Source organism: Desarmillaria tabescens (genome assembly GCF_030435595.1).
Source record: "Desarmillaria tabescens strain CCBAS 213 chromosome Unknown EV420scaffold_5, whole genome shotgun sequence".
In the NCBI taxonomy this organism is placed as follows: domain Eukaryota; kingdom Fungi; phylum Basidiomycota; class Agaricomycetes; order Agaricales; family Physalacriaceae; genus Desarmillaria; species Desarmillaria tabescens.
The window spans coordinates 863,113-885,212 of NW_026848304.1; the positions used below are offsets into that span (position 1 = coordinate 863,113).

At 48.5% G+C, this 22,100-nt stretch overlaps 12 protein-coding genes and 3 non-coding genes across 15 annotated transcripts; 6 read left to right on the forward strand and 9 right to left on the reverse strand.

Moving 5' to 3' along the window:
• Positions 1 to 73: 73 nt before the first annotated feature.
• EV420DRAFT_949329 (maintenance of mitochondrial structure and function-domain-containing protein) lies at positions 74 to 1,786 on the reverse strand. The gene is made up of 9 exons (XM_060484106.1): positions 1,534 to 1,786; positions 1,408 to 1,484; positions 1,226 to 1,351; positions 1,080 to 1,168; positions 797 to 1,031; positions 653 to 745; positions 499 to 599; positions 375 to 443; positions 74 to 316 (listed from the first exon to the last, which is right to left on the reverse strand). The coding sequence occupies exons 1-9, from the start codon at positions 1,605 to 1,607 to the stop codon at positions 218 to 220; spliced, it is 963 nt and encodes a 320-aa protein (XP_060336311.1). The 5' UTR covers positions 1,608 to 1,786; the 3' UTR covers positions 74 to 217.
• EV420DRAFT_t66 lies at positions 1,720 to 1,807 on the forward strand. Its single transcript has one exon. It is a non-coding gene; the product is annotated as a tRNA-Lys (tRNA).
• A 991-nt stretch (positions 1,808 to 2,798) lies between these two features.
• EV420DRAFT_1513629 (MCM-domain-containing protein) lies at positions 2,799 to 5,756 on the reverse strand (the record flags this gene model as incomplete). The annotated part of the gene is made up of 11 exons (XM_060471743.1): positions 2,799 to 3,026; positions 3,077 to 3,093; positions 3,151 to 3,619; positions 3,668 to 3,786; positions 3,839 to 3,922; positions 3,973 to 4,209; positions 4,263 to 4,492; positions 4,545 to 4,758; positions 4,807 to 5,385; positions 5,431 to 5,557; positions 5,611 to 5,756. The coding sequence occupies 11 exons, from the start codon at positions 5,754 to 5,756 to the stop codon at positions 3,014 to 3,016; spliced, it is 2,235 nt and encodes a 744-aa protein (XP_060336312.1). The 3' UTR covers positions 2,799 to 3,013.
• Positions 5,757 to 7,147: 1,391 nt separating this feature from the next.
• EV420DRAFT_t67 lies at positions 7,148 to 7,248 on the forward strand. The gene has a single exon. It is a non-coding gene; the product is annotated as a tRNA-Lys (tRNA).
• A 948-nt stretch (positions 7,249 to 8,196) lies between these two features.
• On the reverse strand, positions 8,197 to 8,294 carry EV420DRAFT_t68. Its single transcript has one exon. It is a non-coding gene; the product is annotated as a tRNA-Lys (tRNA).
• On the reverse strand, positions 8,219 to 8,727 carry EV420DRAFT_1513631 (uncharacterized protein; the record flags this gene model as incomplete). Its single annotated transcript, XM_060471744.1, has 1 exon — positions 8,219 to 8,727. A coding segment is annotated over exon 1 (379 nt), but the record flags the coding sequence as incomplete, so codon positions are not given.
• A 22-nt stretch (positions 8,728 to 8,749) lies between these two features.
• EV420DRAFT_1513633 (uncharacterized protein) lies at positions 8,750 to 10,134 on the forward strand. Its single transcript, XM_060471745.1, has 3 exons — positions 8,750 to 9,451; positions 9,503 to 9,823; positions 9,875 to 10,134. Exons 1-2 carry the CDS (start codon positions 8,782 to 8,784, stop codon positions 9,790 to 9,792), a joined length of 960 nt encoding a protein of 319 aa, XP_060336314.1. The 5' UTR covers positions 8,750 to 8,781; the 3' UTR covers positions 9,793 to 9,823; positions 9,875 to 10,134.
• Positions 10,135 to 10,334: 200 nt separating this feature from the next.
• Positions 10,335 to 12,102, reverse strand: EV420DRAFT_1262577 (smf Mn2+ and Fe2+ transporter; the record flags this gene model as incomplete). The annotated part of the gene is made up of 6 exons (XM_060467126.1): positions 10,335 to 10,750; positions 10,811 to 10,935; positions 10,992 to 11,307; positions 11,355 to 11,802; positions 11,854 to 11,953; positions 12,002 to 12,102. 6 exons carry the CDS (start codon positions 12,100 to 12,102, stop codon positions 10,335 to 10,337), a joined length of 1,506 nt encoding a protein of 501 aa, XP_060336315.1.
• Positions 12,002 to 13,649, forward strand: EV420DRAFT_949457 (MED6-domain-containing protein). Its single transcript, XM_060484107.1, has 6 exons — positions 12,002 to 12,352; positions 12,400 to 12,542; positions 12,595 to 12,686; positions 12,733 to 12,815; positions 12,863 to 13,334; positions 13,386 to 13,649. The coding sequence occupies exons 1-6, from the start codon at positions 12,281 to 12,283 to the stop codon at positions 13,418 to 13,420; spliced, it is 897 nt and encodes a 298-aa protein (XP_060336316.1). The 5' UTR covers positions 12,002 to 12,280; the 3' UTR covers positions 13,421 to 13,649.
• EV420DRAFT_1513644 (clathrin adaptor complex small chain-domain-containing protein) lies at positions 13,413 to 14,303 on the reverse strand. The gene is made up of 5 exons (XM_060471746.1): positions 14,274 to 14,303; positions 13,954 to 14,225; positions 13,835 to 13,906; positions 13,709 to 13,784; positions 13,413 to 13,657 (listed from the first exon to the last, which is right to left on the reverse strand). Exons 1-5 carry the CDS (start codon positions 14,293 to 14,295, stop codon positions 13,521 to 13,523), a joined length of 579 nt encoding a protein of 192 aa, XP_060336317.1. The 5' UTR covers positions 14,296 to 14,303; the 3' UTR covers positions 13,413 to 13,520.
• Positions 14,304 to 17,308, reverse strand: EV420DRAFT_1627092 (SGT1 protein-domain-containing protein). The gene is made up of 10 exons (XM_060476029.1): positions 16,937 to 17,308; positions 16,799 to 16,886; positions 16,498 to 16,748; positions 16,311 to 16,452; positions 16,080 to 16,259; positions 15,946 to 16,029; positions 15,735 to 15,898; positions 15,375 to 15,683; positions 14,828 to 15,324; positions 14,304 to 14,782 (listed from the first exon to the last, which is right to left on the reverse strand). The coding sequence occupies exons 1-10, from the start codon at positions 17,254 to 17,256 to the stop codon at positions 14,334 to 14,336; spliced, it is 2,484 nt and encodes an 827-aa protein (XP_060336318.1). The 5' UTR covers positions 17,257 to 17,308; the 3' UTR covers positions 14,304 to 14,333.
• EV420DRAFT_1513650 (ATPase, V1 complex, subunit F) lies at positions 17,309 to 18,008 on the forward strand. Its single transcript, XM_060471747.1, has 5 exons — positions 17,309 to 17,447; positions 17,499 to 17,580; positions 17,631 to 17,713; positions 17,766 to 17,853; positions 17,904 to 18,008. The coding sequence occupies exons 1-5, from the start codon at positions 17,391 to 17,393 to the stop codon at positions 17,954 to 17,956; spliced, it is 363 nt and encodes a 120-aa protein (XP_060336319.1). The 5' UTR covers positions 17,309 to 17,390; the 3' UTR covers positions 17,957 to 18,008.
• EV420DRAFT_1513652 (TIM21-domain-containing protein) lies at positions 18,009 to 19,406 on the reverse strand. The gene is made up of 5 exons (XM_060471748.1): positions 19,079 to 19,406; positions 18,864 to 19,024; positions 18,303 to 18,815; positions 18,204 to 18,252; positions 18,009 to 18,150 (listed from the first exon to the last, which is right to left on the reverse strand). Exons 1-5 carry the CDS (start codon positions 19,359 to 19,361, stop codon positions 18,062 to 18,064), a joined length of 1,095 nt encoding a protein of 364 aa, XP_060336320.1. The 5' UTR covers positions 19,362 to 19,406; the 3' UTR covers positions 18,009 to 18,061.
• Positions 19,407 to 19,436: 30 nt separating this feature from the next.
• EV420DRAFT_1513653 (histone 3) lies at positions 19,437 to 20,469 on the reverse strand. The gene is made up of 4 exons (XM_060471749.1): positions 20,179 to 20,469; positions 20,066 to 20,118; positions 19,861 to 20,010; positions 19,437 to 19,809 (listed from the first exon to the last, which is right to left on the reverse strand). The coding sequence occupies exons 1-4, from the start codon at positions 20,216 to 20,218 to the stop codon at positions 19,639 to 19,641; spliced, it is 414 nt and encodes a 137-aa protein (XP_060336321.1). The 5' UTR covers positions 20,219 to 20,469; the 3' UTR covers positions 19,437 to 19,638.
• EV420DRAFT_1513656 (uncharacterized protein) lies at positions 20,470 to 21,985 on the forward strand. Its single transcript, XM_060471750.1, has 4 exons — positions 20,470 to 20,982; positions 21,033 to 21,122; positions 21,178 to 21,680; positions 21,736 to 21,985. Exons 1-4 carry the CDS (start codon positions 20,782 to 20,784, stop codon positions 21,887 to 21,889), a joined length of 948 nt encoding a protein of 315 aa, XP_060336322.1. The 5' UTR covers positions 20,470 to 20,781; the 3' UTR covers positions 21,890 to 21,985.
• Positions 21,986 to 22,100: the final 115 nt, after the last annotated feature.

The window sequence follows — 22,100 nt, forward strand, 5'->3', positions numbered from 1 at the left end:
GGGTTCACCTCAGTTTGAGAAGCACCTTTGCCTCCACCCAAGATCCTGCTGGCAGTGACTTCACCTTCAGTTTCGACAACGTTAACTCCATACCACAGTAGCTGGGGCAGCCCCTGGAAACGTATGTGTGTAACGGTCAGAGTAACGATACATTGCAATGAAAGGTCGTAACAACAAGCGCGAGAGAACCGTGACGAAGGTTTCTAAGAGTCCTGACTCAATGCCAATCTCCTATCGGCATTCTTCCCATAGGTCTTCGACGAGCTCCCATTTTATCCTCTCGACTGGCTGTGATTATCAGGTGCTTATCAACAAGCTAAAATCCAAAATGTCATTCAGACTGAGATCGGTGAAAAGCTCGGTGTGGGACGCACATCGTTCAAAATGCTAGTCGATTTAGTCAGCGAAGACAGAAAAGCTGTAATCTGAACATCTTCGTATTCCTGTTCCCATCCTACCATCAGTAATGTTAGAATATAACATGGCAGGATCTCCAACCGTATCAAATTCCTCGCGGAAACCTTTATTTTCAGTCGCAGGAAGTGAGGCTACCAGAGCTGAAATGGATCGAAGAATAGCTTGATCCTTAGGTGCCGTGCCTATATAGGAACACACACTCAATAAGAGAAAGAATTGACAAGTACCACCGAACCTGCTAAAGCCTCTGTAACATAGTGAACCAAAATGACGATTCTGTCGTGGAGCATTTTGACAGCCGCTCGCTGCGTTTGTAGATGCGATTCCACTAAGGAAGATATCAATACTGGAGAACCCACATAAAAGAATAAAGACATACAACTCGTGCCACTACCGCCACCGCGTGCAGTCCAGTCGACAGCAATCCGTTCTGCCTCACCTGTTTCTACATTGTACGACGCCTCAACGAAGACCGGACGAGACAGTCGGTCCCTAATCTCGATCGTTGGCTCATAAGCTTTGAAAGGGAGTGTTTGATTGCCATCGGAGCCGGTGGAAATGTTACTGGAAGACTGGAGGAGGAGAAGGAGAGGCGTCGAGCAGTATCCGGTGAACTATTATCTTTTTAAGATACGCGTAGGCCGAAAGATTGAGTCACATACTTGTGAATGAAGTGCGATATGACGTGAAGATGGCCCAGGAGCCACTGTATACCAGCCAATGAATTCCAAGGATGGAAAGACTTGCTTGTCTATACAACGCCACACATTTAGTCAACGATACATTCGGTTAGACGAAGCTCACACACACTGGTCGCGCCGCGATACTAAGAAAGAATGATCCACTGTAGCACCATCCTCTTCCACAGCCAATTCAAAGGTATTAACGATCTCCACATCTCTCCCGTTTTGAGTGCCCAGCAAGGCTCCAAGAACTGCAACGCAGTTCGAGTATCTGCTTCGCCACATTGAGTTCAGACATACGACTCACTGAACGGAGTAGAGGTGTTTGTTTGTAGTTTCCGTCGCGTCAAATGTTCAGAGATATTCAGAATCGGAAGAGGATGCCTAACAGACAAGGTCAATGATTGAAAGAGTAAGTGCAGGCCGCCTTTACAAAGATATCGATAGGCCCGATGTCGTTGTAGATGGAAGTACTACAGAGATTTCGTCTGTATCCATGGCGCTCATCGTCGTCAATGATAATGAGGGTTCGATAGAAGTAAGTGAGACGCGAGACTACATCATGTTTGGACCTATAATGTGATAGATAGAGTAGCTGATAATAGGATAAATTCGTATGGCCCGCCTAGCTCAATAGGATAGAGCGTCAGACTCTTATGATCATTAGGCGGATCTGAAGGCTGCGAGTTCGACCCTCGCGGTGGGCTAGTCAATTTTTTGGAGTTGGAACATCTGGATTAGGGCTGGCAGCTGCGTTAGGGTTGCGCACGAAACCTCCAGGGGGGAGTAAGTAACTGTTTGTTACTGACCCCACCCCAGGGGGTTGGTTTTGCTACGGTAAGTTACCGTTACTTACCTGATCACGTGCATTATCACATGACTGACACGCCGGAATTCCTGAAATTTTCCAAAACCCTTGTTTTCGTGTTTTTATAGATTTTCTTGATACAATGAAAGGTAATTTATTTGCAAAGAGCACTCATCTATCAATATGCGCTCTGAATTGAAATATACATGGAATAGTACCAAATGATTCTGTGCAACTACCCGTCATGTAACAGTAACAGGTAAGTTACCGGTAATAAACCCAAGTGTATCGAAACCTAGGTTTCGTGCACTACCCTAAGCTGCGTAGCAATCACAGATTCTTTTTTCCAAAATTTATCTTCGTGTTTTGGGATATCTTCTTGACCTAGTGAGCTGTAATACAATTGGAATGAATACACATTGAATTATGATTGTCTTTGTGAACAAAATGCATATACAGCACTGAGTGATGGTGAATTATTTTGCTGAACTGGCCATCATACAATGACGGGTAAGTTACCTCGATGAAAATCCATCCGACGAGGGGAGGTAAGTTACCTGTAACTAACTGATAACTTACCGGTCCGAAACCCTACTCCTGCTTTGCGACTTCCATCAATAGCTGGCAGTGGATTTCTGTTGAGGTGGAAATTGCTTTCAAACCTCATTATTCATGTTATAGCTGCCGCAGCAGCCTCGGGATCGCTTACAAGGAGTTTGAGGCGAAAATGTGAATCGATCCAAGCATTCCGTTGAAAAGAGCTTCCAACAGGCTGAGTGAGGTATTTTACTCGGGCTAGTACATTGCCGTCGCAAGACACCGCTATAATAAAATCCCTATTTTGCATGTACTACACGTTCACCGAAGTCTCAATCAATTCTCAGATTATGGCTCACAAGGCCTCAGTGCCAGTGCATTTCTCGTTGGTGCCTCTGATCAACAGTGGCCACCATCACATCACCTGAGTAGACCATATAAATGACTGGGACCTTGTTCCATAGAGGGCCATGTCAATTAATGACAGCAGTGCGATACAGACAACATAAACAGTACACAAGAAATAAATTAACCATACATCTGATCTGGTGAAGCTGCAGGGAGTAGGTTACACTCCGACTCTGCAGGAAATTGATCAGCATAAGTAATGAAGTAGAATATTACTGCGCACCTATGGACAACCTTTTTCTGTGAACACAAAGTATCATGTTAAACCCGATATAAATTTTAATGTTCGACACCCACCTGTCCGGAAAACCGAATCACCTCACGCTTTTCTAGGATATACAACGTCCTCTCGAGTGCATGGCTAGAGTACCCTTGCTGCGTGACGAACTCCTTGATGAGACTCTGATAGCTAGTTCGCCACCCGACGGGTAGACGTCTCCTCAGCTCCTTCTCTATGCGCGTCATCTCTTCATTCAGACCTCCTCGCGAAAGGCCATCGGCAGAACCTGCTGATACAGCGTCCATGGTGGAAAACTTGAACAGACGGATAGCCTCCTCTACGTGATGGTTCTGCACAACAGGTGCGAGCGTCATCTTCGCCAAAGACTCCGATATACGGATTATTGCTTCGAGTTGACGAACGGTGATAGGTATTGAGCTTCGCTCGTCATTATCCTGCTCCACCTGCTGGACCTGTTTCCGTAGACTAACAAAATGACTGCTGAGCATCTCTTGGGCTTCGGGAGATAGTCGGGGTGCGCATTTCCTGTAAAGGTTTCAATGATAACAAAGATACGCAGACAGAATATCTCACTGTTTGCAGTAGGCAATATATCGTTTCATTTTGTCCAAAGGTAATTCTCCTTCACCATTCTCGTCCGTGAGCTGGTTAGGTCTGTTCATATGAACATTCAGGACGTGTTTAGCGATCGTCTGAGGAACCATGATTGAGAACTGGATAGATCACTGTAGAATTTGAGCAAACCTTATCTCGTGTCTCGTCATGCTCGTCCTTCACGATAAAGATCATATCGAATCGAGAAAGGATGGTAGTTTGAAAATCAATGTTCTACCAAGAAAAATTCCAGCGCGATCTCATGCAGGGGGGGAGAAACGCACCTCGCCAGGACTCCGTCCTTCGTCATAGCGACCAAAGACTGGATTAGCCGCCGCAAGGACACTGGTACGCGTGTTTAGTACCGTGATGATTCCCGCCTTGGCAATAGATATTGTTTGCTGCTCCATGGCTTCGTGAATTGCAACGCGATCTTCGTCCCGCATCTTGTCAAACTCGTCTATACACACAACGCCTGTGTCAGCAAGAACCATGGCACCTCCTTCAAGATAAAATTCCCTCTACACAGCCATTACCCTATTAGCCGTATGTGAAAATAGAGTTAGGTACACACCGAAACTGTATCTCGTTGTACTGACGCCGTCAGACCAGCAGCACTAGAGCCCTTTCCAGATGTGTACACAGCGATGGGTGCCACCTTTTCTACGAACTTGAGCAGTTGACTCTTTGCCGTACCAGGATCACCGAGAAGCAAGACGTTTATATCGCCACGAAGGCGCATGCCATCAGGTAGGACTTTCTTCGATCCTCCGAATAAGAGGCAAGTAATAGCTTTCTTGATGTCTGTCGTGACATCAGTATCTAAGAGCTTTTAAGAGTGAAAGTCACTACATACCAAGACTCCCATAGATACTGGGTCCAACGCTCTTAGCAAATCGTTCATAGAAACCTTCACTCCGCGCCATTTCATTGAATTCCTCTTCCTCCTCTGGGGTGAATTGTACACCAAACGGGTTGGAACCACCTGAACCAGCGGCAGAAGGGGAGGACATTTCGAGGTGGACGACGCGGAGGTATGGCTTGCGAGTAGCTGCGGCACCGGCAGATTTCTAGCATGGTGTTAGCAACCATCCATATGCAAGGAGTCAAAAGCTCACATCCCGTGCAGCTTGGAAGGTCGAATATATGCCGGTTACAATGACTCTCGAGCCCGGCACAACTTGCCCCGTCAGATATCTGTCCGCAGAGAGGAGCATATGCTTCGGTAGGTCACCCACGGGTACCATGTCCGGCGCCTCTTGAAGTTTCAGTGTCTGCTGATCAGCAAAGGTAGACTTTGAGTGGATGATGAGATATGGATCCAATGGGCAGTCTTTCTTCTGTCCGTCGAGTGGAGGCTCTTCGCACCTCCGAGGCAATCCAGATCCTGTTCCGTACCCAAGGCCTCCAATTCCTCCTGGTGGGTATATCGTCTTTACAGAACGACATGCGCGACACTGGATGTGTAGCTTCGTCGCTCTGGATGAAAGGACAGATGCTGAAATGACTATTCCTGGGACCCTTACGAGTTTGTTAATAGTATTAGCGGTAAGATCACGGAATTGGAGAAGATTGAGGCCCGAGCGGAGAGTTATCTGGACTTTGTCAATGGATTCGGCGACTGCATTGACGGCTTCATCAGTGCCAGCGAGGGGATAGAGGATGGTTTTGGCGGCGCGAGTAGCAGCATTTTCAAACTACAAGGGTTCAGCGTGGATCAAAGACAGAAGGATACCACGTACTAGTGGCAAGACATCCGCTGGTCTATCCTGAATCGCGTGTGCCAGCTCGTCATTGTAGAGGCTGACGTGCCTAAGGTCAACCTCCAGAACATTCTGCTTCAGAAGGAGATTTCCGCGAAGCATGTCTCTGCATGACTGTGAATCTCCAAAAAGTTCGGAATACAGCACTGGCTGGCGCACCTATAGATGAATTCTCCTCCCACGCGATACTGCAGCAAAAAGTCCAATAGCAGCTTCTCCGTCTCAGAAGCCGACTCTGGCGCGGTCGGTGGTGGCGGGTCATGAACGGAGACATTGTAGACATTGTTCGCGTCAAAGCCGGACATGATGGAGGTGAGTAACCAACTAAGGAATGAAAACTAATGCGGCTCAGAATGAGCTTTAGGGCAGGTCATTTCGCGAGATGCTTATGTCAGCATCAAGCCACTTCATGCATGGTCACTTCTTGTCTTCGAACCCAGCCCTTAGATATCCTTGATTCCCTCAATGTCTACAATTTAGCATCTCCGATTGTGTGGGATACATATTAGATATCTATTGATGCATTGAAGCCTAAATGTCTCGCTTCGGATGGTCTTCCAGATTTCACCTAGGACTTGGTATATTCGATTCGTGACAACGGACATGCAGATCATCCAGCAATCATCGCTCTGTCTCTCAAGAGCTCAGGCTCACTCCTCGGTCACTTTCCAGCTCTTTGGGACTGTGAAGCTGCCTCTTGGCAATGAATAGAACTGCACGCCCCTGTGCTGGTACTCCCTCCTCCAGCCTCTAGAGAGCGCCGTCCATGAATACCTCGTCATCGTCTTTCATTACTTTCAGCATATCCGTGCTATAACTCCCCACTTACTGCACTTTCCACTCTTTGTCCACAACCAAAAATCCTTGGACTACGAAGTTAAATTGCTCAACAATGCAACTCTGTGTCGACGCTGAATATGATCTTTATTTCCTCTTCGTCGAATACATGCTTATCTCCTCCAATACGTCTCGTGGATATAGTCCAGCAGGCACGCAGGAAGAGCTTATCCCTGGGGCTTGCCCCGAATTATTTCCTTGCAAGAGACATTATCTCAAAAAGTCTATGGAAGGGCTAACGACGCAAGGCATGCCTTATTAAGCTTCTCAATGACGATGAAGAGTCTAAGAATTGAACGTGACAGACAACATATCTTGCCATCGTCTCTGATCTCATGCCCGAGAACTCCTTACGCCAGGTGCACAAGGTGCACATTGGGTCCACTTCCCTTCCGGCCGACGCGAAGGAGATTTATGCCCACTTTGGAGAACTGGGGCATTTTGTTGGCGATCCAGTAGCGAAGGCAATTGTCATGGCCATGGTTGGTGCACTGTCCGGGGTGACGGTGAAGATCTACGTTGGTGATACACGTACAATTTCAGATGGGGTGTATGAGACGCGGAATCTCGCGAAAAGTCTTTTCACAGTGATCGACTCTTCGTGTCGCAAGATGGCAGCCAAGGAAGTGTGGGCATGCCTAAGTGGGCCTGATGCATCAAGTTCGGTTTCAATTCTTGAATTGCTTCGAGCCAAGAATGGTGAACTAGGTTTAGTACTAAGCATTTACGATCTCTCATGTCCGGGTGAACATACGCAAGTCGTGCGGTATGATTGATGCCGGTGACGGCGATCGTCGATCGATCTCTGGTTTACTTCAAACATAGACATATAAGGAATAGATTACTTTAACATTCACTGGCCCGCCTAGCTCAATCGGATAGAGCGTCAGACTTTTACGGCGGAGTTACTAAGCTGATATTAAATCTGAAGGCTGCGAGTTCGATCCCTCGCGGTGGGCTAGTGTATCCTTTTTCGCTATTCCATGGATCAGGAGTTGGACCGTCGAGCATCTTTGAAGTTTGGCCTTCTATTAATTGATCATTGACCTTGTTACCAGGGATCAGTATTATGAAGAATTACCAAAATACTTGTTCTGAATTTTGGTAATGAGCACCAAATACTTACGGATGTAACACTATCACAGCCGCAAGACAGGTAAGGGTCCTTGAAAGCCCTTTAGAATTCGCTGAGGTGTGGCAGTTTACCGGACCGAATTCCGGGTCTTGCTAGATTTCGGAGTTTACGCTGATTGTATCTAAGTATGTTGCGCAGTCAACCGCCGAGCGGTGTTATGTCAACCTTTCAAGCCAACCCATGTTTTTCGGGATTCTCCTACAGCGCCTGTACTTACCAGTGAATAGTAGGTCAAAAATCTGGCGTAGACCCTCATATACTTCCTTTGTTTACTCTGTATATCTGGGGGGGGGATATCTTATTATCGCTTTCCGCCCGAAAGATAACATACGCCACTCGGAGCGACGTTTGGACGGTAAATATCCGGTCGGAGGTCTAGCCATGAGTTCATGGTGACTTTTTAGGACTGTCCGGTTCAAAAAGTCCGGTAAGCGCACAAAGCCTGTCATTTTTCTCGGTGTCAAGGGAGACCTAGCCCAAGACCTGAATATTCACGGTCGTCGCGATTTTCGGCATGGTATTGAGGCGGCAGCCTACGTTGCTATGGCGGGGACTGTCAGATGCGGTCACAGACGGCAGCGATGTGCATGTTACGCTACATTTTGGGTCCTGTTCGAACGGTAAGGTACACTTGCCGAGGAAAAAAAATAGAGGTTCTACTGAGGGACGGAAAATCAGTTTCAATTACATATGTGGCGTGACTGAGTGATAGTAGGAGATTGGGTCCTCTCCTGGTCGTGCCGCCTTTACCCTTGTCAAAAAGTCAACTCAGTAGCCCACCGCGAGGGTCGAACTCGCAGCCTTCAGATCTGTTACCGCCGCCTTGAACAACTTAAGAGTCTGACGCTCTATCCGATTGAGCTAGGCGGGCCGTGATAATCGGTCCAGAGCGCGGGATCAGGGGAGGACGCGAATCACTTCAGGAACCGGCATCTCAGCAGTGAAGTACCCCGGCCAAAAGAACCCAGCCAAGAACAGTATGACATCCGGGCCTCAGCTGAAAAGAAAAGGCTTGACTGGCACTTATAGTGAATGCGACATGGCGGATGCGAGCTGGCGGTCGGATATATGGCCGCCGAGCCGGTGCGAACTATCGGACACCCGGTCAAACTAAGGGTAAGAAAAGAAAAAGACAGAGGCCAAAAAGACGAGAGAGCAGCCTCAATAAGCACTGGAAAAGACGAGGTAAGCGCTGAGATCGCAGCAACACGCAGTAAAAGGATGGACGAGAATAGGTAGAAACACGGGCAGTGCGAGTAGACGTGAGAGAGATGACTAAGCAAAAGCGCAGCAGTCATATTTGGCAATGACATTTCATAGATTGTTAGCTTTCGACCCCCACCACGTCCGCAGCAACGATGGCCTCCGCCTTTACTTTCGACAACTTTGACTATTCCAAGCCCAATACCCAACAGGGCCTTGATTTCCTATCCTTTGCAGCGCCCTTGGACGTTGTAGCACCTCATCCTGATCTCTTTGAGAGCGAGCTTGACTCGAGTCTCGCTGGAATCGACCAGGCGCAGCTGCAGCTGCTCACCGTCGACTCGAACGACGCCTACTCGTTTTTGCGATCGGACACGCCTACACGGGGCCCCCCTTCTGCAATCACAGAGAGCTCAGCACGGAGCTCAGCCTATGAGAGCTCCTACGACTCTGCATATGAGTACCCTGCCTCCAACTACTCCTTTCCCCTAGACCTTGAGATGGACTTTCAACGAATCAGAGTCGATGCTCTCAGCGACTATTCTCCTGCCAATGTCGACCCCACCTCCTTTGGCTCCTTGCCGCCAACCCCACCTCTTTCGCCGCCCTCTGCGGCTGCGAAGCAGTACGTAGCTCGCACTAGCTACTCTGACTACGGTCCGCCGTCCAGGTCGGCCGGCTACTACTACAGTATGGGCCAGGCCACCGTGTCGCCGTCGCATGTCTCGACGCAGCTTCCGGTGGTGCCCAATGTCCCTCCCATCCGCGTCGATGATCACAAACAGGACCCGCGCAAAAAGTATCAATGCCCTTCGTGTCCAAGAGGCAAGTGTCTTTCTCTTCGCTTTTTCTATTACTAACTCTTTCTCTCTGCAGCTTTTGCGAGGGCCTATAACCTCAAAACTCATATGGCCACCCATGATCCCAATCGTCTTAAGCCACACGTCTGTCCTCACCGTTCGTGCGGGCGCTCCTTCTCCAGGAAGCACGATCTCGGTCGTCACATCATTTCTATCCATCGCGACGAGTCTGTCGCCAGCTCCCACCACTCCAACTCGTCCAAAAATTCCATCGGCGTTGAGCAGGGAAATCGTTCCTGGTGTGACGTCTGTGGCAAGGGCGCAGTTGGCCGCAGCGCCCAATGCGACTGCGCGGAGATCAAGTAAAGCTTTAAATAATGATCCCGTCTAATTCTATGTGTGTGTCCTCTCCCCTCTGTTTGTTACCATGTTCCTCATCTTACCCCAGCCTTGGCTTGTCCAACCCCCATGTCGTCTGACATCCTGCACGCCCTGCGCTTTTCGACTGAACCAATCTTCGTACCGCCTCATGGCCCAGTGACGGACTTGGTCTCGAATTGATTTTAAATCACTTATTCCGCATAGTATCTAAATATAATCTTCCGGAAATTTCTCTGCTCGCTTAGTTTTTTTTTCCTCCGTCTTCAGACTGTAATTACAAATGGTCATTATGAATAACACGTTGCTCCCGCTCTTGTGCCTCGTCCTGCGAGTATCACTTGTTTCAGTCCTGTAGGTGTCGGTAGGTGCATGTCAGGCTTTACCTTCTGCATGCTTCTCTTCTGTCTTGGCGAGGGTGGAAACATGTCTCGTCTCTTCACATCGAATCCAACACTAAAACATGCTTAGTACAATACAATCGATGCACGGCCAACTAAAGTCCAGACACGCGGTGCCCGGTCGGAATTTCACGTCAGGCCGCCCCAGGACACGACGGCATATGAATTAGCGACCAGGACTACTGCCCATATTCCATACGCCACGACGGCCAAGATCCACCCGTTGCTATGGTCTTGTCCGCCCTCTACGCGCATGACGCGCCTCGAGGACGTCAGCCAGATGAGTGGGAACGCCACGAACGGCAGGACGACGCTCAGGATTACCTGGGAAATGACGAGGAGGCTGTCAATACCTGCACGGCCCACAGCAATGGCAACAACCACTGAGGGCACCAAAGCGAGCGCGCGAGTAAGCAGACGCCGAAGGAAAGGCGACATACGCCAGTTGATGAACCCTTGCGAGACGATCTGGCCCGCAAGAGTAGCTGTTATCCCCGATGTTTGTCCTGCCAAAATCAAGGCAAGGGCAAATACGAAGGCGGCGCCTAGGTTTTAGGAATTAGGCACCAATGTTTTATTTAATTCAAACTGCATGAATAACACACCCTTGCCGATCCTCGCTTTTATCAAATCGTGTGCGTCAAAGAGGCCGGCTACGGTGATATCATCCCCATCCGCGTCTGGCTCGTCGGAGTCAGAATAGAATACCGTAGCGGCCATAATCAAAATGCTAAGCCACCTCATTAGCTCAATCGCTTGTAGAAATCATATTTGAAAGAGACGTACGCCGAATTAATCGGGACAGCTAGAAATAGTAGACTTGAAACAACGTCCACTATTTCGTGCTTGAGGTGCTGTCGTATGAATGTCGGAGAGTGGTTTTCCCTCTTCGTCTCAACGACGGCGATGTCTGTGTCCGTGGTAGACACTGTGAATAGCTCTTTAATCCCCTTCTTAACGCGTGAAGAGAGATTGAATAAAGGGAGTTCGGGTTCAGCGGCCTGATCTGTACGGGGAATCTGCGCGTGCCGGTCTTGAGTCGCCATGAATGAGCCTAGAAAGAGTGCGTGGGGCATCACTGTTGCACCCAGAATTCCTACGGCTGATTTCATGGTTAGTCCAAGAAAAAGCGGCGACAAATTTATATACCTGAGTAGACGGCATCAGGGTCGGATCTGAAGAGTTCCTTGGAAGGTATATATCCCATAAACACTCTCGGCCAATTAGGCTTAACTTTAACAATGAGCACAACGAAGCATGCGAACACCGACATGACCAGAATGATCACGACCACTTCGAAGAATCGACTATGCTTGTGGGTGGGGTCAGAGATAAGGAGAAAGACAAAGACATCAAGAGCCGTGATCACCACTCCAGCCCAGAGCGGGAGAGATGGAAAGATGAGGCAAATTCCAATGGCTGATCCTAAGAGCTCTGCAAGGTCAGTGGCGATAATGGCTACCTCGGAGAGAACGTATAGAGGGTAGAGAACTAGGCGTCGTACAAGAAGAGGGTGCTTAGGATGGTCATGCAAGAGGTTACGACAGTGGGCTGCCAGGTCAAGGCCTGTTACGCATCCCAGCTTACAGGAAAGCGTCTAAAGACCAGCATCAATTGCCAGACTCTTTTACGATGAAAGAGGCAGCACTTGTAGGACAATAGCTCCCAAACCGGCCATGAGAATGACGAACAACATCGGCCTGTAGCCAAAACTCGATCCTGCCTGGAGATCAACGCTCCAATTTCCACTGGAACACGTCAGCAGGGAGCAAGAATAAAGAGAACAAAACACTCACGGATCGAAATAAGCTACAGCACATACTATACCTATGCCTACGTGTGTTTTGACATGGCATAGTACGGTCTGCCAGAAACGAAGAAACTGCAGTAAAGGCATCAAAGAACAAGTAAGCAACAAGGGAAGCACAAGGCATAGCAACGAGCCCAAGTAGATAATATAAGTAAAAAAGCAACCCAGCATAGTGGAACAGCACAGAGGAACCCGACTTGAGGGTATTACCGGCAGACCGGATCGACGTGAAAGCAGAAGGACGCGCTTCCTAATTGGGACAGCCATGGACATCAATGACCTCCATCCCCCGGACGACTACAGCCATCGTTTCTTCATCTGGCACGAATGGATACAGGTCCGCCTGTGCTCGCTCTGCCTATATCTCGCTGAGTCTCGCGACAGGCTAATGGACCGCTCACCAGCGAGAATGTCTTTGAATATTTCACCACGTCAATGTTTTACGACAAGCAGAGCAACAACCAAGTTCTGCGCATGCAGACGATGCATACTGGCGTGGCCGTTATGAATGAGGCTGAGGAACTCAAGTACGTGATGCGACTGTAATATCGGTGGCATACACTAAGGCGTCTTCTGCAGACGGTTCACTGGCGTCGAGTTCGCTGTCGTTCACGCTCAGCCGCCTTCGTTTTTCATTATACATAAGCGTGAAAGGCTTTCACCTGAAGAAGGTGCGTTGTTAGGCATTCTTCTTAGTGCCTAGCTGACACTTCTCAGTGATACCGTTGTCGGCGTATTTTATCATTAACAACCGAATTTACCAATCGCCTGACCTATACACCGTATTATCGAACCGATTGGTTGGTTATCTCCCCTTCCTTGTGCAACAGTTGTTAAACATCTACAGCTGACCTCCTTGACCTCGTTACAAACATCCCTGGACATTCTCCGTTCCCACCGTCCGGATTATACGCCCCGAACAGGTTTTGTCTGGCCAATCACGGATCCCTCACTCGACGAGGCAGCAAAGAAACCTGCTGCGGATGACCTCACGGGCGCGAATACACCTATGCCTGACGACAACACCAATTCTGCAGATGGGAACGGAAAACGTCAGCAAAATACTATGCTTCTCTTTAATGCAATGCGGGCAACGGCTCTTCATTCCAGCTCGGCGGTCTCCTCGAGTGCCTTTGCTCAAATGGCTAATAGCTCCGTGCCTCCGACAGATATCCAAGTTCATACTCAAGCTCAGGTGCAGACGCCAGCTGCTGGTACCCAAGCTTCGACGGCTCCTTCTCAGGCATCTACACCTGCCCCACCTCCTCAGGAACCCCCTGGAAGAGGACCGCCTGGTGGGGGAAAGAAAAAACGGAAACGTATGTCTTGCTGCGGCATCTTTGTATTGATTGTCTGATAAGATTCGACAGGAACATTGTTGCCTGTTCCCGCGGATAGAAGCTAGGCCGGGCCTGTATATGTACATTCCACCATGGGCTCCATATATTATACACATGCGATGTTGGTAGCACTTCCAAAATGATGTATAGCCTCACAGTTTGTCTTTATCGGACCCCCGTTCCTGTCAGCCTACCGATCCAATCCAGAGGTGTTTTCCCTCGAGAGCCAATGGAGCCTACGCCAAGTGAAAGAGGATTCGCAGACGCAAATGAATCCTTCCGTGCTTTTGCCATACTTTGCACTGCCAAGCTTGGCATGAGAACAAACCAAGTAAGAGCGAGATATTTCGCACCAGCACGATCAATTTCGTCAACATTCGTCTCAAGCACAACGCCACCCTGGATGATCTCTGCGAGAATGTGGTGTGCCTGCAACGGTATCGAAGGACGAGGAAATGCCAGGTGATGACAGGACATACCTCATCAAAGTGGAACACAAGGTCCAGTTCGCATACATTCTCAAATGTTCGGTCAAGCGATTCCACAAATACCTGGCACGGCATTCATTCAGCTACCCAACAACATCTTGCAGACGCACCTGTATCAAATCCAATATCCCCAGCTCACTCTCTGCGCCGTCGACGACGAACACAAAGTACAGTGTCGCGTAATTCCGGTACACCACCCGCCAGCGCTCGTCTTCGCCGTGTTTGGGGCCGAGAAATGCCTCAAGCTCTGGAGCATCAAGAAAGTTGCAGAGACCAGACGGCCGGGAACATATGAGCTGGAATATCTTTTGAATGACGGTCTGCGAAGACTGGTGAAGGGGCGTGTAGAACTTGGACAGTCTGGGTACACCGGACGTGTTGACTGATGTCCGTCATTGAGAAGTTGTAGAAAATAAACTGTGCGACATACATATTAGGACAGCATGGATCATCGTAAAGGTGCAAAGACACGTGCTACTACTTTAGGCAACTACGATTCATCTCTCGGAAGAGTCCATCCGGGCTGTAACCGTCCAGCAAGGTTACTGACAGGACCAGACAGTCCCGCTTGGCTCTTGAAACTTTCCAAAAAGTTCTTAATCAGATTGTAATCCGTCGGTTCTTCCTCGTCGTCATCGTCTCTACCCTCCAGAGCTGCCTTGAGCTCAGCCTCCATGGCCGCTTCAATATCATCATCTTCGTTTTCAAAAGTGGTTTCCTCCTTTCCTTTTCCCTTATCTGATTGACTAGTGGTGCTTCCACTCCGTTTTGCGGTGCGTGTCCGAGCAAGTTCCGCATCCATCGCTTTCATGACCGCTTCGAAGGAGTCAAGGTTTGGATTAACGTTCGGGCGTGCCCCAGGCTCCGGATTCCGTTCAGTGCCTCCATTTGTCGGTGGCCGGAAGGGAGACGTAGTTAAGATATTTTTCGGCACAAACGCTGCACTCATGAGCCAGAAATTTTCAAAATGAAAGAGAATCATACCTCCTCGATCTTTGCGATCTTTGACAATATCGCTCCATTGCTCATCGCTGATTCCAAGAGCCTGTCGAGAGAATTCAAGAAATTCTTCTTCCTCCTCTCCCATGTCAACCTCGATGTCTCCGACAACTTGAGGTCGGTCTTCTTCATCTTCAGAATCCATTTCAGCACCTTCCTCGTCGCTTTCGTCATCTGAATCAACACCGTCGTACTTGTCACGAGGTAAAATAGGCGGCCTCAATAGTTTTCCAGGATGCTCTGTGTTAGATGCGGCTTTATCTTCATCTGTCTTCTTTTCGGTATCATTTGTTACATCCATAGGCCCGACCTTTTGAGAGTTACTGTGGAATGATGCCGGCATTTGACCGTACTCAGAAGGATCTAGCCCGGGAACAAGCTTGTCCATGTCTGCTTGCCGCTTGGCGGGATCTTCTTTGTCTTCGTCATCCGAATTCGTAGACATGGATCCATCGCTGAATTCTTCGTCGGAAAAGTCCTCACTAGACATTCTGCTCAGTCAAGGGAATGAGAAATAAAGGCAGGAACAAACTCTTCAAACTTGGCACCCTCCATATCCCCTTCACCTTCAACGAATTCTTCGACTTTGGAAGCCAAATCTTTAAGCCTTGAAGCCTGATCGGAGGCTATCTTATCCTCAGGCACTTCACCTGACTTATCAACGTCCATGGCATCGGGGTTTTGAGTTTTTGATGATTTCTGCAGCAAGTCATCGAAGTCTTGTGCATCAATGGTGAGCCACTCATCGTTGTCTTCTTCCGCCGTGACATAGCTCACCGAATCGCGAGCCTGTGAGATCGCATTTGTCACAAGGGATGCAAACGATTGTCGTGTATGATCACTATGCATGAGATAAGAGGTTCATTCAGGGTTATAAAGATAGCAAACGCACTCCTGTTTACGCACATCCACGAAAATCTCTGCAGCTTTGTCCTCTAGACTATTCCAGAGCTGAGACCCTTCAGGTTCACCTCTAAAATATCCTGCAGACACCAAGTTTTGTATATACTTGACGTACTCAGGATCACGCCGCAAAGCGTCTTTTTTTGCAGCAATCTATAACTGAGGTCAAGACTTGGTCCAAAACACACCCAGCAACTCACAGATGCTGATAAACCCTCAGCAGTGTCATTGGTCGCTGTCCATCGTCCCTTACTTTCTTGAAATAGTATCTCAAAGCCAACGGCCTGCATATGGTCAGACCATAAAACGCAATTGAACTTTAAAAAACGCTCACAATTTTCATTCCTGTATCTTTCCATCGCCATTCCTTAGACCCTTCATTTTCTAACCATCGACCGAAAACCTTGGGAGGAAAGAATTTCTGCCCAGTTAATTGCGCATAAGCCGTTCTTGTCATTTTAACGGTCGACAGTACTGAGGTACTAGGAGGAAACCGCGACATTTTGTGAGCTTCCTACATTGGAATTTTTGAAATTGACTGACTGACAAGTCAAAGATAACTTACCCGGAGTTGAATTCCATCTCGGGTGTAAAATGCCTCTACAGCCTTCTGGACTAGAGGCGGGTTGACAGCTAGTGCTTTCGCAATATCAACTGGAAGATGGGCCTTAGTGACATGAACATGTCTTCGAATAGCTTCTGGATACCTGAGGGAAGATAAGTATAGTGAAATCATTGAAAAGTAAACATACTGTGAGATCCTATCCCAGACAAGATTTTCGACTGCCATAGAGGCCCTTGTATCGACAGACGGGTCTCTGACGAGTTTTAACGCGTCTTCGACATCAATAAAGTCATCTTCATCTGCGTCTTCATCCCGAGCGACGTAGTCATTCTCATCGTTGTCTTTAGAAGCTGATATCTTCCGACGCCGACGCTTTCTAGATGGTGGGGATACGTGTGAGAGCGGTATGAGATGCAGGTGGGAATTATAGATCCAGACCTGGAAAATGATTACGGTAAAGCGAGAAGGACATTATGGGAAGAGCGCACCCTGTTTTCAGAATTGGATGGTGTGACCCAGGACGGCAGCGCGTCCGCTGCCTCGATCAATAAAAATTCCCCGTCTGTATCCCAGACGCTTGAAATGAGTGTCAGTGGACGCGCTCGCATTCTGGAATTACCACATACCTGATAACAACGTCCCATTTGCTCGATATCTCCTTCAATAACCAGACGGTACACCATTCATCATCTACAGAGTCTCCAACCCTCATTCTGCCTTCCAGCATCCACTGGCCCTCAAAATCTGGGTTCGGGACCAATTTCAGCTCAAAGGCGTCGCGATGCCAGATAAAGCCGGGCAGCAGGGAGTCGACATAGGTGCGCATGCATGTAGCAAAAGTGGTCACCGAAGGCTTGTCCGACAGAGATGGAGGTAAGTATAGCGCATATTGTAGGGTGTCCTCTGATATTGCCGGTGGTCGGTTGAAGATATCCATGGACGACATTGCGAGCAAGTCCTAATTACCGAGGAAGTCTGAGCATCACTGAAATACGGCGGCTGGCATAGAGATACAGGCACAAACAAACTAGCCCCTTTCTTGCATACGGTCACCGTCAGACGCGCACAGTGACTACGATTATGGCGACGACAACATCCTTCAAGGACCGGAATCTGATTGCAGTTATCGGAGACGAGGTGCAACACTATCTCTTTTTCAGGTCTGAATACTCTTGACCATGTTTGTAGGACTCCATTACTGGTTTACTTCTCGCTGGCATTGGGCATATAAACGATAAACAGAAGAAGAACTTTCTGATCGTTGATTCCAGTCAGCCACTCTCATAAATTTCTGGATCTCATCTCTAAAGGCAGCTGCAGAAACACAGGTGTCAACTATCGAAGCTGCCTTTCAGGATTTCACGGAACGGAAAGACATCGCCATTCTGCTAATAAACCAACACGTGCGAACCCCGATCTCTATTCTACTTGAGGCTTGCCACTTATGCTTTTCAGATTGCTGAGAAAATACGGCCAACAGTTGACAAATACCAACAGGCATTCCCGGCACTCCTGGAAATACCCTCCAAAGATCATCCTTATGGTGAGCATCTTATCGGCCCGTTCGGATTTTCCAGCTGAATATAGTATCAGACCCATCCAAAGATTCGGTCCTCAAACGTGTTCAGAAACTCTTTGGAGAGTAATTGTTGTGATACCCATATACATGGACTTGGATGCATTATAATGATACAGTTAGTTCTTCAACGCCCCAACCGCTTGCTAGAATTCCAGACCAAAATCGGGAACATTCATGCATACCACCGCTTGACAGGTTCATGCTCTCTTACGCCCCCAGTTCTCTCGACAAACACTCGTATCGGGTGCTGTTCTCGCGAATCTACAATCAACCGTCAGTTGTGAATTCATATTATCAGCAAAGGCAAAACATACTTGGTATATCAACCAGAATATATCTGAACACAAAATACCCGTCGTTATTCTGGAACCCAGAGTCAAGAGTTGAATGAGTGAACCGTAAATATGACCGACCATGACAAGCTCAGCATGAACCTCTCCGTCAGTGAATACCCTACCATCCGCTGGCGGCTCTGTATTCCCTCGTGACCGCCGTAAGGAAGAAAACATGCCCGCGAACTGCCACACGGTGCTCTCTTCCTTTTCCTTGGATCCAGTGTCGGCAGATGCAAAGGCTGGTTGCGATAATGGAGGTGCAGGTGCCCCAGTCAGGTACCTGAATACCCGCTTAAATTGCTCAGAAAGATATATCTTTTGATCCTTCATCCACTCGGTTGCACCGTCAATCGTCAATTCTGATATACTTGTGGAGGCATCACGTATCCAGCCGGTCACAGCTTCGTATTTTGACTCCGACTTGACCTCCCCCAGTGGACGCCCTTGCACGAAGAAATTCAAAAACATGTGTTCGCGACCGGTGGAATCGAGCATGATCTCAGAGGTGACATGGTGATTCCTATGGCGAGGTCTCCCCAAAGATGGTGGATTATTATGGAAGGTTAGTGGTCCATGAAGATATTTTGCGACCTAGTGCGGCAATGAGAACAAGATTATTCAGGAAGACATCCGTCCAACCTGAGGAGAGGCCTTCAGACGTTCGCAAGCATCATTGTGGAGCACCGTAGGTGAATTTTTTGAGAAAAGTTCAGAAGTGAGACAGTATACAAGGACAGCAGACAGTCCAGCGCCAAAAAGAATGACGGTCAAGTTGGTGGTTCGGGCCGTTGTTCTTTTCACTGTATACTGAAATAAGCAAAGGATGAATTTTTTCAGTTTTCAACCAAACGCACCTTTGCCTGTGGCACTCAACTCCGACCACTTTTTCACCTTCTCCTCGGATCCAAACGACGACTGGGAGACACCAAGCTGGAATGGGCCTGCAGACTCTGCAGGCCGTACGCGCTGTCTCCTTGTGTCGAGTGACTGAGATAGGTCTGGAGTATCGCGATGGGTCGCGTAGAACCTAGCATTGCGCCGCAAAAACGGACGAGATTTGATGCTGAACGACGGAGACACGATCACCGTTCGACAAGAATGTGAGCGAGCGAACCAGCCGCAGTAGGATATGTTCATGGTGGTTACTCCGGTAGCGGGGCAGGCATTTGCCAGAAAGACAAGAGATGGTGTCGGTAAACACCAGTAAATACACTGCTCCTCTTATCACCCACGACGTCAACATATTCATCCCTCATCGAGGACCAGCATAGGCAAATGCGGCATGCAACAATAAATACTGCATTCAATAGGTGAAACAATGGATGGTGTACACTAATCCACAGACAAATGATAAATCGATAAATATACAAATCGACATGGATTACTCGATCATCCCAAACGAAAATTCTCCTGCTTAGCTGCGCTCGCCACGGAGACGACGCGCCAAAGCCAAGTCCTTGGGTTGGATAGTCACACGCTTTGCGTGGATGGCGGCAAGGTTGGTGTCTTCAAAGAGGGAGACGAGATATGCCTCAGCAGCTTCTTGGAGAGCCATGACGGCGGATGATTGGAAGCGGAGGTCGGTCTAATAGTAGTGAGTCATCTGCAACGGGACCTAGGCATCTGACTCGCTCACCTTAAAGTCTTGGGCGATTTCACGGACGAGACGTTGGAAAGGGAGCTTGCGAATCAAGAGCTCAGTGGACTTCTGGTAACGTCTAATCTCACGAAGAGCGACGGTTCCGGGCCTGAAACGATGGGGCTTCTTGACACCACCAGCGACGTTCTACACACGAGTTCAAGTCAGTATTGACAGATGTCGATAAAGGCGTTGGGCGTACGGAGGCGGTCTTGCGGGCAGACTTGGCAGCGAGCTGCTTGCGGGGGGCTTTGCCTGCGCGATATTGTCAGCGACAGGATTACCGATGACGGCGACGACGACGAAGACACTTACCACCGGTGGACTTGCGAGCGGTTTGCTTGGTGCGGGCCATTGGAAGATAGTTTGGGTGGCAGTGAGGCTTGAGGGCAACCGAGAGACTTGGACGGTTGTGTTGGTGGTGGTCAATGGAAGAGAGTGTATTGCCAAATCCACGCCCTTTTCAAGACACTCGGTTTGTTTACTGCTAATTTCGCGTTGTTTGTAACATCACGTGGTCAACGCGTCGTTTCCTTTTCGATCACTCGTCATCCATGACCCGCGATGGGAATGTTTAAATATGCGTGCGACCATAGAATCAGGTTCGCTATCATCCGCACGCTCACCTGATGGTTTACGGAAGTAATCCTTAGTCAAATTCTTCCTACGTTACTTTATATTGTATTCCCTTGGAGTGCCTATCGTGTGCTGGAGGGCCTATTTACTGGTTTGGTTGGTGCCGTGGGCATCCATGTGTGCCAACATCGCAAAAGTTGGTCTCACGTATTTATACGAATGCTCCTGATTTGTCCTCTCTACCACCACAGGCCCTTCTCCTCCATGCGTACTAACAATGCTTCCTGCAACTTATAAGCAAACCCCAGTCCTGACATCCCCTCGTCTCGTTCTTAGAACGCCATGTTACAATTCTTAGTTCTTACTGCTTTGTTCCTCCTTGCTGGAGGTGAACGAATCGTTAGATTCATCTCCAGCGATGGGAATATTTACACCGGCGACGCTATCTTGCCCCCAAACACTACCGATGCGTTTTTCAGTACGCGCGCCAGGGTCATTCAAGGTGACATTCTCGGTAACTTCACTGTCACACGTGAAATCAAGGCATGTCTCTTTACAGTACCAAAGAAATCCTCACTAAATAACATACCTAGGATATCAAAAAGTTGCTGGCTCCCCTTCCCAGCGAGAGGGTCAGAACTGTCCGAATGGTCGGTTTAAATTACGTTTCCCATATCGATGAGGTGAGGCCGATGACCGCGTATTGCTCGCGGCCAATGAATCTTATGTGCATATAAGGGAAATATGACAATTCCTCAATGGCCTATCCTGTTTTACAAACCATGGACAGCGCTGAACACCCCAAGCGATCCCATTCCTGTCAGTGCTGGCTTCCAGACACAAGGAAACTTCACGTCCAGCATGGACTGGGAGGGAGAACTTGTTGTCGTCATCAAGAAGGCAGCCTACAATATTACAGACGACGAAGCTCTGGATCACGTTCTCGGTTACACGGTTGGACATGATGTCTCTCACCGTGGCTGGCAGATCGATCGAGGCGGAGAGCCTCAACCTCAGTATTCGATGGGCAAAGGCGCCGACGGGTGGGCGCCCTGGGGACCAGCTATCGTGACGACAAACATCATTCCTGATCCCCAAGTTCTCAACCTTCATACGAAAGTTAACGGCGTCACCAAGCAAAACGCGACTACTGCAGATATGATATTCGGTGTAAAGCATCTTGTCTCGTTCTTCTCGATGGGTACAACTCTTCTTCCAGGGGACGTCATCTTCACCGGGACGTGAGTATTTAATTTTTTTCAGCGTGGAGATACTGATATGATCTATGAATATTAGCCCCAGCGGAACAAACCTGGGGAAGGTGGTTCCAGAATATTTGGTCAATGGAGATGTCGTTGAGGTGGGCTTGGAGAATATCGGAACCTGCACTAACAGGATTCAATACGTCAACACGTCCTCCGATTCTGTCAACAGTTTCTTCCTACTTTAATTTTCTTAGTTTACCAAATGTAAAAACTGCAGTCCTTCCGAATCATGCTTGACTAATTTAGTATAGAGAAAGAAGACTCAATTCGTTCCAGCTGACTTTGCGCAAACATAAACAATAGGTATAATTGGTTAATTCTGATGGGCCAGCTTATCATGGACCTATCCAGGAAGGCATGCGTGAGAATACCGCTGCCCATGATGTCATGTCAGCC